We start from the raw sequence: 13,936 nt of genomic DNA on the forward strand, positions 1-13,936 counted from the left end.
GGTAGCGTGTCCGACTCGACGATTCCGCTCGAGTTCGCAGCTACGAAGAGGGGTAGACTCGGCTAAATCTGTAGCAGAAGCGAACATGCTTCAGCTTGGTTTTCAGAGAAGTCCTCGTGATTCGACCAAGATCGTTTAGACTCGCGATGACTGTTTCCGTGGACGACGATAGCGATATTACGCATATCCCTATTCTCTGCTCCCGTATTTGTTACATGTCTATTTTCGTTTCTGTCTTTTTTCCTTTTTTTTTTTTTTTATCGCAACCCTTTCCTTGCCACGTGTCGTTGAAAATCGCTTACGGAACACGCTTACGAAGAGAGAACAATCGTCCGATGTTCCATCCGTTGAATCACCTGTCAATAACCGTCGAAAAAGGAAAAGGAGTAAGCACACGACGCGTACCGCCATGTTGGACCACCGTCGTCACTCGCCGAATATGCTCAGCGCATAATTATGAGGGCGCAGCTGCGAGATGGCACGTATACATTTTTCAAAACCACCGCTATACACCTTCGACACGCGAGTCTGTCTGTATTCCTCGCATATATTCACTCGGACGCGTCCATGTCCGTCACACCGGGGACCGGAAGTGCCGCGATAGGCCATACACGGCATCGTTTATGGCCACTGAGTATTAGCCTCCGATCAGACGTATTCGTAACGGTCGTTCGACTTTTTCGCATTCCTAACCATTTTGCCATGTTTTGCTAAAACAAACAAGAATTGATAATACAATTTTCCGAGGAAAAGAACGTCCGGTTCTGAAGATATTTGTACCGAAAAACCTGTTCGCATCCTGTTCACTCTAAAGGAAAAAAATTATCTCGGAACCTTGAACGGTACAAGAGGTAATTAGGTGCTCCGCTTCCGACGGATGATCCTGTCTCGCGGTAATCCTCTTACCTTCACCCGTTTGACGCTCGATCCGTTAATTGTAGGTCGACGTAACGCGTTGCGATTGAACGCCGCATAAAGGTGGATTTATATTATCCTCTCTGGCACGGCACGGTTACGGCACGGTTCTGTTCCAATAAACATTTTTGCGAAAAGTAAGATAGGGCTGTTGGTATAAGCGTGGACATAGCAGTAACGGAACGGCACCGGTACGACAGAATTTTGAAACATGGGCTTTAAACGAGACCGTTCACGCTATCAGCCACCGTACGGTACGTAATGTTGCCGTTGCGTGATGATCCGCGCCGTATAGTAAGCGTAAATCCACCTTAATTCGATAGTCCACGTCGCTCAATCGAGCGGAACGACGGAAAGGATAGAATAGGACTTGTGGAAACCGCGTGTGAAAGTAGCGATGCGTGGAGCCGGTGTTGCTTGTTTCCCAACGGGACGAAACGCATCCGAACGCTCGATGGCCATTGTTCGCCTATCGTGCGCGCGCCTAGTTCGATGAACTTGGAGATACTTTTGTCCGTGGATCGTAACGCGCCGCGAATCTATCGGCGTTTTATTTACGCTTCGGTTCGTTTTGTTCTGTGAAGCGGAGGCGGGAACAACGGTCCGCTTCTGCTCTTACGCGATACACGAGCCGCATCTATCATCTGTGCTATCGAGCCGTGCGAAAAAGGAGAGAGCCTCGTCGATATGAATTAACTCGTTGATTCACGAGAACGCGAGCAATTTCATAATTTTCAGCGTTTCCCTTCTCGTAAATTGTCGCTATTGCGTACCGTATCTATCGGCCACGGGAAAATTCATAGTCGCTACCTCCTCTAAAACTCGAACATATCGAGCAGAAACGAGGGAGCTAATGAACCGTGGGCTCGATTCGAACACACGTCCATGGAAATGCGTTGGCCAATTAGCGATTTATAGCGAGAACCGCGTGAATTTTCCCAAGACCCGCGATACCCTCGTTGCGTAGATTCGAATCGCACGATCTTCGCGGTGCTTCTCATGTCCATTAAAAAAAAAAAATCAGTTTCGCGATAATTACGACGAAGTTTCGTTCCACGAAAAGAATTTGAGCCACGATTATCTTGTTTTTATAATCGTAACTTACGTCAAACGATAGACGATATCGTGGCGGATAGAGCCGGTCGCGTGCAATGTCAGTCGGGACCGAAATATTCCGCGTAGCCCACGTCCACGCAACTGTAATCTGTTTGTGCCGATGCGTAATAATAAAACGAACGAGCCGACAGGAAAGACAGGGACGATAAGTAAATGATAAGGGATGGCAGGGCGAGGAATCGTTGCTCGTTGTCGGTCGCGGACCGGATGGCGCGTATATGCGCGACATACCGTGTATGCCTCCTGCCGCCACATCGGTGCACGGCGCGACGGTTCGAAGTTCAAGGCCGTGTCGTGCATCCAGTCGTCTAATTACCGCTGAAACTCTCTCGTGGAAAAATGCGCCTCCGAAGAAACGGGGCTCGACGGGATCAAGAAACATGCAATGCCTAAAATCATGAAACCTTATCATGGTGACGCGGCGTTTCGGAGAAGCTTCTCACGCGAAAGTCGTTTCTCCGCATTGCCTTGCGGAATACTTTAATCTCTCGTCAGTGCTCGCGGCAGCTGTCAGCGACGATGCCTCTGGACTAGCCATGGATCGATAATTCAACGTTCTCACGAGGCCAATCCAAAAAGAAGAAAACGAATGGAATGGACTGGACGGCCGAGAGAGGGGTTGAAGAGGGATCGGAGAGGGATGCATGAAAAACAGTATGCTCTCTCGTCGCACACTAATTTGCATCGGAGATACGTATACATACACAGCGCGGCGGGAGAATCTCCCTTTTTCGACAGGGCAGCCGCGTATCAACAAGGGTATCTAACGATGAACAAGGGGCGAGACTGGTCCAGACTGGGGCGATAATGCTCTCGAACGTGTCGTCCTCGAGCTTCCGCTTCACCCGTTTCGGACAAAATTAAATATTTTATCTCACCGACGAAATCATGCCGCTCTCGCTTTCTCGATAAATTTTCGAGAGAAGGTTCTCCATTAAACCACGGAGCCAACTGGAGAATTTTCCCATTTTCATCGAGAAGGAAAAAGGCTGAGAGAAATTCTCGAAGAGAAATAATGGAAGAGAGAGAAAAGGGGGAATCGATCGCGGTACGGCCGACGTCATTTTTCTCCGTGGTATTATTCCGAATCGAAGTTGTCGTACAGGATGCAAGCGCGTCAAGATTACGTACGTGCCAGGAATTCTGGGATATTGACGGTATCGAAACCTACGAATTCTTCCTGTCGTCTCTGTTGTTCGTCTATTCGCCGCCGGCTTTATACAGGAGAGACTTTAATTTCCCGGGAATCGACAGGGCATACTATCGTCGTCGTTTCAAACAAGAGAAAAACCATAGATAGCGATTGCTTTCCCTGCTGCGAGTTTATCGCGTCCTAGAACGCATCTCCAACACGCAATTTCTGTTCTCGTTTCTCGGCCGATTACTCCAAATACTTCCTATCTCGCGTCTATCTTAGCTGGCGAGCGTCTGTGTTCGATGATAACACGCCAATCGACAGATAAATCGAATTAGGCTCATAGGGTATACGTACCTATTGGTACCGTGGCTTCCCCGTTTCCTCTTAATTGTCTTGTTAGAAATCGTCGATATCGAAGCTCCGATACAGACCGTTATTTCGACGGAATATTACGTCGACGATGAAGAATCGAATCGTTCCTAATTTCCAGAGTTACCGAAGAACCGAGGTTGGCGAAAGTTTCGCCGTTGTAACTTTCGAAACAAAAAGTCAATCCAGCCGAAGCCTGAGACCGGTTCCCAACCCTTCGTCGAAAGTAACAATTATCGGAGCTCGCAAGCTCTTTTGGTTATTTAAAACGACTAGCGGAAGAGGATGGCGTAATTGCTTCGCTATCGTGGCTCGCAAAAGGCGGACGACAGTATTTGCGAAACAGAGTCGCGAAAGTCGACTTGATTTCGTCCATAACTTCGTTGTCTTCCTACCTTCCCCTGTATGCCGTATTAATCTCGTGTGACGGGCAAATCCCGTCGCAAAGATAATTAAATTGTCTACGAAAAGGATTAATTAAACCTTGACATTTCGTCTGTCCCCGCGATAATCTTATGCCCCATCGGATCGTTAAATCCTGCCCAGGCAGTCCTGACGACGTAACTCGCGTTACTACAAACGTATCGATCCGACTGGATGTCGTAACAGGTTGTGAGCAGCACGTGGTCGAATATAATATCGTTGAAAGACACAACTTGCTGTTGCGAATATTCTTCCGATATTCGTGGTCGCATCGCCGGCGTTTCTAACGATATTTAATCAGATCAATATGTACGAATCGTGGTTTCAGTCACTCGAACGTCCCGATACACAGGCACACAACGTGCCGGCCAGACACACAGGTACGCGCAAATTTTCAAGAGGTTGCGGATAGGTCTCTGACCTAGGCGAGCTGCAACGCGCACACTTCGGTCACAGTGAATATTCCATTCGTAGTCACAGGAAGTAGCGTGAGAGTTATATATGCGCATAGGCTCGAACGGGGTTGCGGCTATTCCGACTAGCGGCTCTCGAGGGTTGTTCAGCTATCAGGGGCGTACCTCTCCGGCCACTCGATGCATCGTAGTTTCGCATTATCGCACGACCCGTTTCTCGTGAAAATAACCACGTGAATTAACTCGTCGCTGTGCGCGAAACGAACGGCTCTGACGGTAAATTGTTTTCTCAGTCTGTTTGTACGTATATAGCTGTAGCGTACAGCTTGGACAGGTTTAATATTTTCCAGGTTTAAAGGATTATTTCGGAAATAGAATGAACGCGTTTACAAATGCACTCAGGCAGTCTGAGAAAGCTCTTGTTTTCGAACTTACGAAATGTTAGGCTAGTCTGACGATAACACTCGACAACGTAGGTTTCAAGGACGCGCGAACATTGTATGAGAGTAATCGAGTTAATTTCGTCGATTATGCTTCTCCGTAGGGTCGGCCGATGTTGCGGTTATTCCAGTACTCGACTCTCCAGGGGATGCCGAGCTTGTCCTTCGCTCAGGGACGCATCCTTACGCGAAACCCCGAGTTTCCACAGCGTGTCGAAGCGCAGCTATTACGGAATCACCGCCGAAATTAATTCGAACGGTTCGATAGCAAGCGTGAAACTAATTTGGCAAATGGTACGGGATCTTTGCTCGTTCAGATACGAACGAACTTGCGGCTACCGCATTGGCAAACGTTCGAAACGCTGGCAGACGTTCCCAGATGCTTCGCCAGCGAGTTCGCGGCTACCTCTATCCAACGCATCACGCGGAATCCTACCGCTCGAAACTGCCAAGCAGAAAACACTCGCAATCTTCGAACTAGTCCATTTCCAGCCCTTTCCAATTTTCCAAACCTTTTGATACTTACCCCTGGAAGCTGTCGCAATCCTGAAAAATGCGAACAACTGTCTTTCGTTTCGATGCAAATAGTTGCGCGTACCGTGACAAACGGTCTACGGGTAATAGAGAGAATGAGAGAGAACAGTAATATGGAGGACAGAGGAGAGGAGAACTCGCAGGATCGGACGCGAACGTTCGCCCCTGAACCGTGTGTGTCGGGGGTTGCGAGCCGTGTCAGGATCGAGGGTAGGCGGCCGACGAACCAAGGGAGGCCGATAGATAGGGATGAAGGGAGAAAGGCTCGGTGGGTGAGCCGTACCGGGGGAAGGACGCCGGGCGTCGCGGCGCAGGCTGCCGCACCCAGCAAAGCGCTTGCTCCCCTTGAACCGGCAAAACGTATACCTGACGCAACCGAGGAGACGACGAGCGCGCGTCGTTCTCGCGATACGCTGTTGCTAGGCGCTCGTTTTCGAGCAACGATTCCGCTCCGGGAATTCATCCCGCTGTCCACCGAAGCCGTCCATTCGCCTGCGTTTCGCGGATTCCCAACACCGAACCAAGGTCACGACACGTTTGCCTATCGCGTTCCACGAAACTTGCCAATCTGAAACCCGGTGCTATCCGCGCTACTTGCCCTTCGCGTCCTGCGCGTCCTGCGCGTCCTGCGCGTCCTTTGGAAGCGTGCTACGAGCCGTTCCCTCTTTGCGTCCTGTGTTCGCTTGTGCGACTTCTACGTCTTCCTGTGAAGTTCTCCACTTTTATACGTGGCATCGATATGTGAATTCAAGTGAAGTTTCGAAGAGCGACAAGGGAAGACGAGGTGGTTCGAGGGATGAGATAGGAACCGACGAAGGTAACCAAAAACTGGCTGGAAAGGAAAGTTGTACGAAGTGTGCGGTACTTGGGTTTGTCATGTCAGGAGTTGGAAGGAATCGCGATACATATATCGGCACGTATGCGACAGGAAGTAGCCGAAGGTGAAGTACGAACCAGTGGGTGGGTGACGAAGAGAGGAGGAAGATTTCGAAGCGCCGTGTCAAGGTTGCACGACCTTGATTCGGTCAGCGACACGAGCTTGGTTACGTTTCGCAAAATCGAGCGCACGCTGGATTCGTGCGCGGAGCACGCGTGTACCGTCACTAGCCGATGCGAATTTTCACAGAAATGTCCTCGTTCTTTCGATTCGACCATGCTTTTTCTCAACTCGAATTTCTTCGCGCATAAACCTCCAGTATATTAATCGCTTATTCCAAGTATCGAAGCGCCAAATCTTATAGTATCGTTAAGAGGTAACTATAGGGACAAAATCTTAAAGTTCTTCGAAAGTTCTCCGGGTTGTGAATCGTATAATTTTAGAAACGGCTTTATTTCTCCAATCCAGGAGAACGTTTAGTTAACCGAATCGACGCGAATGTAACTTTATATCGTGCCAAGGACGCTTTTCTTCTGCGATAACTTTTTAAGCCGAAAAATGCTCTCGGGAATATTTATGAACTATTACGAAGCCGTCCATGATAAAACACGTTTCGTTCCCCCAGACCATTTGGTTTCCCTACGTTTAAACGTGGATTAATCGAATAGTCGTTCGAACCTGCGGGACCCCTCTGAATTTCATTAACACGACTACTCTCTTATCTCTAAATACACATATGCATCGAAGCGAAAGAAAGCCGATTTTCGCCGACGTAGACGGAACGTTTAGCACGGCGAAAATGTTCGCAAAACTTGCAGGCTAATTACCGTACCAACGGGAATAACACTGCGGTAGTCGGCCCTGCGGAGACTGCAGACAGACGTGGGTGGTGTCCATCTTGAAATAGATTGCATGCCTTACCGGGAGTCGTGCGAGCTTTTTCACGAATTAAATCTCTCTCATCCATTCGCCATAAACTACATTCCAACATAGATATTCGTTTCTCGAAAGTACTCGAGTCAAACTCGTTGTAAGAGAATCCCTCTGCTGCCAGAGGTATTTTTCGAATGCGATGAAAGTTTAAATTCGCCCCAGAAAATACTGTTCCCGTAGTTTCGTGGAACGAACAGTCAATATCTCGACTAAATAGTTTCATGTTTATGTCCGGTTCTGGCGGAATTTACGTGACGGGACTGGAGGGTCTGTGGCCAGGATTAGGCGGTGCCCCTGCCTTTGGGATAGGTTAGGTTCGTCCTCATAGACGTACGCGAGTGCACGCGAGATCTCTATCGGTTTTTGAAGTTACTCGCAAATCGCGCAACAAGAGTTTCCGACGCTTGGAAAGATGAAGCAACGGCTTAGATAAGAACACCCGTATCTTCCCGCCACGCTCCGCGATAGACGACATTAAACTAGCTTTTCCACTTTCCCGTGCGGTACTGGAAAGAAGTGGAGGAGGAGTTCGTTTGAAAGCGATTATCTTGCATAAAGATAGTTGTTTTAAAATTACGTCGATGGTTGTTCACAGTTATTAAGCAACGATAGAAACCGTCGTTCAACGGAGATCAAAATTGAAATCCATCGAAGCCGTGGAATATAGAATCGCGAGTTCGGTAGATCCAGTAGCTAGCTCGTTAATCGAAGAAGAGGACGGGTTAAAATTTCCAGTGCATCTCCGGTGTGTGTTTCCGACGACGATATCGATTCGAAAGTGGCGGTGCAGCAAATGCACCGGAAAGGGAAGAAACATCACCGGTGAACGAAGAAGTTGCATCGAGGTACCACTGAATTCCGCCGCTTCGTGCACGACGCTCCAAGTCCTACCGACACCGGAACCGACTGCTTTCCTTCGAAAATTCGTTCTCTTCTTGCTTCAGAGAACTCTTTCGATAAAATCGTGGACACTGATATAGCGAGACAACAGTGGAAACAAGAAAATCGCGTCTTCCGTCCTGAAGATTTATTTCACGCCTATACGTTCTCGAACGAAGTGTTCTATTCCTCACCGTGCCGATGAAAACAGTGACTAGTGGTGGGTGATGATCAGTGACCCACCGTTTCGAATGAAGTGGTTTTAGGATGATGGTGGAGCGTGTCGAGGACCATCTCTTCATGTATCGACGACCCGTTTACCGAGTCTTCCAGTACCTCGAAACCACCGAGTAAGTATCACGACCAAAAAGTATTTCTCCGCGAATTCACGCCGATCGTGTTTATACTTGTATCGCGTTATCGAACGCGGTCGTTTCGAGCGGCTTTGTATCAAAGGGACGCGAAAAGATCCGCAACGACGACGAGACAAAGATGAAATAAATTACGCGTTTCACCGGCCATGAGAACGAATCGAATCTCGATAATACGCGATCTCGGAGAGGTTTTGGAAAGTTTGCCCAGGGGGTTCGAGATGGTTCTGGTTCCTTAGACGCTGGGTATCCAGCTGTTAGAATCTTCAGAACCACGGAACAGGCGTTTAAACAAAGGGGTTAGTTCGTTTGAAGAGCAGCCAATGGCAATTTCCATGCATAAAGCCTTTGCAAGTCCCTCTTCCAATTCGTGAATGGAGGGAAACGCCGCGAGGGAGATTCGAGTGGGAGTAAAAGGAGAAGGAAGAAGAGGAACGCAGATGGTTTCGCGCGAAAACACCTTCTTTTTTCGTAGACTGTGTTACGTCGATACGAACGGGTAACCATGGCGAAATTGCCATCATCGACCACAGCTCTCTCGGTAACCGTTTCTAATTGATGCTATTAAATGAACTTCAATATCGCCGGTGCGTAGCTACTATCGTTTCCTTATACTTGCAAACTTTCGAAATCTTTCAAGATTAAATATTATCTGCGTCCTCGACAAAAGAATCGTATCGCATCGTTCTATCGACGTTACTGCGTCTTCGTTTCTCTTTCGTTCGACGATAATCGCTTTGCATTGTACGTTGTAAAGTTTTACCGCGACCACAATTCCATCTAAAAAGCTCCATGGTCCGTCGAATTACAGCAAAAAAATTACCTCGCCGAATAGCTAGAAAGAAGTCACGTGACGTGGAAAATGAGGAAACTTTGGCCAGGATGCCAGCCAGAACTCGCTGGTCAGACCTTACCTAAAAAGTTTCGGAAGACATCTGCCACGCTTTTCTCAAGTGGTTCGCTACTACTTGCGTCTATGTACTTAGTTCCGAGTCGCGTCAGCTCGCCGCGAGAGCTACATAAACAGTGATATCCCCCGTAAAAGTAATTTCCTCGCTTCATCCGAGTAATCGAAATTTCGGAATAATCGAAAAGTAAAACGAATTCGATGCTATCCTAAGCAAGAACAATACGAATTTTAACATAGATTCGAAATCAAGGACGCAATGTATGGGATAAATCTCGTTCGAGCCTTGATAAGCGATCTTTGTTGCACAAATAGGATAGTTCGGAACACTTTTCTACGGTACGAACGAGTTTCATTGTTCGAAAGCTGTTGGGAAACCGAATTCGCCTTTCCATTCGAAGTTCAACGAGTTTTTAATCCACGAGAGTCATCATTTTAAAATTTAGATGGACCACCATCGTTCTACGAGCAACGAATTTTCGAGAGGTCGACCTTCGATTTTACTTTTCGTAAGCTGACCGCGTCGTCTCGGATAGCGTCAAATCAACCTCGAATTAATCGCCGACGTCCCATGAGTATTCTTGTATTTAACATATAGTATAGCCGTTCCGAGATTGTCGGGAAAAAGGACATCGAATTTGAACCCAATGAAGCGTATCTTCTTAATATCCTGTTAAGAAATAATCAACTCGAGCACGAAGGTAACTCGTAGCATCTGGCGTTGCTCTTTCAGGTTAAGTATCGCTTGTTCAGATTCACAAAAAGTGGATAACCACCGCGATCTTTCATGAGAAGTTCCGCTCAATTCCCTCTGCTTGACATTCTATGATTTCTGATGGTTTGGAGTTTGCCCTTTACTACCCCCTTGGTGAAATTCGTGCCCTGAACGACGTCCATCCTGTGGTCAATTAGTGGTCATTTTGTCGAAAATCGTATCGATTACCTCGCTGCTGTTTTCGTTTTTCGAGGTTTCCTTCCGGTTCCAGCTATTTCCTTGAACGATGTCTATCCATGTTAGTGGTAAATAATGTATCGCTTCAAAGATTTCTCTCCGGCAATACTTCCCTCAAATATATATCCGCCTTACTCTAAAGAAATTGAAACTTGGAACAATTTCCTACATCCGAAGAAGTAACTCTATAACGTTCTTCGTGAATTGTTTAGCTGGGAGAAAATTCAGTTTACCAAGAAAGATAAACGCAAATATTGCAACGAATAAATTAGGAAGAGAAATAGCTTAAAAATGGCAAACGTGTTAGAAGAAAAGAAAGAAAAAGGAGAAGGAAGATGGAGTTGAACTACAAAGTTATCGATGTGAAAATGTGCCACGATGTTCGCGAACTATCTATGTATGTGTAGAATCGTGTCGGAGTCGCAATGCGGATGCACCTCGTATTCCATCTCCTTGATTACACACCGTTGTCATGCATTGGAGCGATCGATCCAGCTAAGCTAGATCGCCGGCGATGCTATATGGGTGTTAAATCCTACGAGTTACACCATGAATGTATCTGAATTTCAGACCATAGAGAATACAACGTTCTTCCTTCTCTATGAAATAACTTGGTGAATCCGCGACTGCTCATAAAAATATAAATTCTCGTAAAGTTGGCGGCTCTATCGGAACGGTCGAATATATCCTGTGGATGATTTATTCCTGCGGACTATTGTTTAACTTCTATCCTTCGCTTAAATGCCATTAAACACCGCCAGCTCGTTGTCCCGTGGAGAACCTTTCACACCGCAACTCGATCGCATTGCAAGACTCGTATTTTCTTCGCTCGGTATTGTCGATGCTTTGCGTTCCTTGTCCTGGGCCCGGTTTCCGCGTTTTCTTTGTAGCCTAGTTACCCTGATTACAATCTGTCATCATTTTCTCTCTCATCCCTATAGAGAAACGTAGCTAGTTTATATAAGATCCGCATTTCTTTTTCATTCCGATGAAAACGACTCGCTTTGAAGCTCACGCAAGCAGGATCAAATGCATCTCTTAACCTTAAAAATCGATTAAACGGAAATAGAAAGCAAGAAGGGGAGAAGCGATCGCGTTGGAAGTTTCACGGAGGTGAAATATCGAGCAATCGGCGTCTCCAGGCAGTCTGTTGGCGCGATCGTGCACCGACTTGGAACAGCCGATCGCCCTGTTTATTTGCGCCGTAGGAATTGCGCTAGCGACGCGATTTTTCATCGACGTCCCACGCGTTAGAGCCAGTGAAACACGGACACAGAAGAGAAAGAACGGCTCAATAGGGAAAGAGAGGAGAAGAGAGAGAACGGCAGGTTGTCCGTTCGACTCGTCGATCAGTTTCTATCCGACGTCGAGGTAGCGCGTACGCGATTCGTGGCAAAGAAACGCGAACGTATCGAGGGTGTGTCGAGCTGGCAGGGTGAATCGCGTCTCCGGTGTTTCAAGGCGCGAAGGAAAAAACAAGGACGAGTCGAGTTTCATTTCCGTGGTAAAATATTCTCCACGTTCTATTTTCGTATTGAAAATCGTATGCTACTCGGCACACCCGTGTTCTCCATCGGGGCAGGAAAACTCGCGAAAACGATCGGCGACTCGGGACGTTGAACCAGCCAGCGCAAAATTAAAATCGTACGCAATGCCCGTTCCTCGTCTTTCCCCTTATACCATGGCTATATTTCGAGACACGGCGACCGCGCAGCCTGCCCCAGCCAGATGTAATTCAATTTCGTAAAACGAGACCCATGCGATCGTTCCGACACAATTCCCTCGCGTCTCGATTCGCTAGCATCGATCATGTGGATCGAATGGACACCGTACCAATCAAACGATCCACGCGCTTAAGAATCGAGTTACCACCGTACGAGCAAAAGTAGATGGGCAACGGATGACAAAAGACTATGACGAGACAACCGGATCAAGCGCAGTTCGCTAAGATATCGATAAAGCGATCTACGATTCGATCGAAGAATTTTCAACGGCAACTACGCAAGTGCTTGCTATTCGATGACGCGTCCAACCAACTGATTATCAGTCGACGAACATTCCGCGGTATTGCTTCGGCGAATAAGTAGATATTCCTGGATTCGTTCGATGAGTTGTACGTGATTTCGTACGAGATCGTCGAACACTCCGGAAGGATAATGCTGGAGCTGGTGGAACGCAAAGCCAACGGAATCTCGTGGCCGAGCTGCCGCGGCCAAAACTTGGAATCATTGGGCAAAGATCCCAAGGGGATTTTTTTTCTCCGGCGAGACAGAGCATGTCCTCGGGAGAAACGATGGAGAAGAGAGAACGGGGGTTTGCTATGCTCCCTGGGGCAATTGAGATGCAACGACTCCTACACACCTGACACCGTTGGCACGTGGAAATTTCACAGGGTGTCTCGTCCGAGGTAAACCTCAGAAAGCGTGAAAGAAGGGAGACCGAGGAAATAGAAACGTCTGCAGGAAGAAGCGGAGGAGGAGAATTTGCATCATCGAGAGTCTTACTTGTTCCATCCTCGCTGTTCTTACGCAATTAAGATTCCTTCGTGCAATCAGAGATCCCGTAAATCGTTCGACTTCCGCGAAACAAGCCAGCGACGATTTATTACTCTCGCTTGTATTTTTCCGTGGCGACGAGTATGTTTCGCGGCTTGTAACGAGCGATAGAGGCACGCGAGCCTCGTTACGGCTGTGACGATGCAAAAGCGCAATAGAGAAAGTAATAGTGAAAGGTAAAGTGCGTGGGCGATAGTCGCAGGTGCGTGGTGGTCCTGCTCGTGCCGAGTCGAGCCGCTCCGTCGTCGGGTCAGGGACGCACTTCTCGTATCCTCTCTCTTTCTCTCTTTTCCTTGCTCTTTTCTCCCTCTTTTTATACCACCGAGACTACCCTCCGCGACGAGAAACTCTCTTAGTAGCGGCTGTCGTCGCGTGCTCCCGATTTCTCGCTGCGATACGTCGCCCTAGAAACAGAAAAGTCAGTCCTCCGAACGATAGCAGCCGTGTAATCGGTGCGATCTCGTTCACCGATCTCGCTGAATTATCGATCGTAGCAGCTCATCTTCGACACTAACGAAAAAAGAAAGTAACGCGCCGCTATTTTTCTCCGTGCGAATCGAGTCTAGAATCCAATCAGCTATTTCGTCTGCTTGATATTCAGCGACAAACAAGTAATAAGTTGAGCTCGGTGTTTGCGCTTTGTAATTAGCGGGGCGGAAGCTATTTAATATTATCCGCGCAATTGAATTAATTCGACCGATTTAGCGAGCTGCGAAAACGCCGAGCAATGAATATTCATCGTGGGGACAGAAAACTGGTGGCCGCCAACCTTTTCGCTCGTCCCTCGTCCTTCCATCTTATATCTCGACTTTCTGTAGAAAGATTCCTCCGGCCGATACCACGGCGGCATTTAACAATTACGCTGGTTACGCAACTCTTCGTTCGTCGTTACGTTGCTCCAAAGTGCCACGTGAATTAAAAGGCCGATCGACTTACCGTGTATCGGCTTACTCGTGTCGATAATCGTTCGCGGATCATGGGCTTGAGTTTATACGAGGTACGTAACCGCGCCGTGAATCGGTGTAACGTTGCGCGAATAATTAATTCGTGCTTTGCTGGTCGACAAACGGTTGTTCCATCCGCTGTGCGCTGTTAACGAAGCATTCGCCGTATT

The 13,936-nt window shown here is 47.7% G+C and overlaps 1 protein-coding gene across 7 annotated transcripts in view; it reads left to right on the plus strand.

Moving 5' to 3' along the window:
- The window catches only part of LOC100651181 (focal adhesion kinase 1), a 38,312-nt gene that overhangs the window by 12,393 nt on the left and 11,983 nt on the right, over positions 1-13,936 (plus strand). For 2 of the 7 annotated variants that reach the window (XM_012318742.3, XM_012318743.3), the window contains exon 2: positions 7,754-8,387. The exons of 1 other annotated variant lie outside the window; for it this stretch is intronic. In XM_012318742.3, the coding sequence (XP_012174132.1) occupies positions 8,305-8,387 (83 nt within the window). In that variant the 5' untranslated portion in view covers positions 7,754-8,304. Of the gene's footprint in view, positions 1-5,681; positions 6,166-7,753; positions 8,388-11,651; positions 12,675-13,936 lie in introns of those variants that run through there. 4 more of the 7 variants (XM_020867746.2, XM_020867744.2, XM_020867745.2 and 1 more) reach the window with 4 other exon arrangements.

Source organism: Bombus terrestris, chromosome 4 (assembly GCF_910591885.1).
Source record: "Bombus terrestris chromosome 4, iyBomTerr1.2, whole genome shotgun sequence".
Classification (NCBI taxonomy): Eukaryota; Metazoa; Arthropoda; class Insecta; order Hymenoptera; family Apidae; genus Bombus; species Bombus terrestris.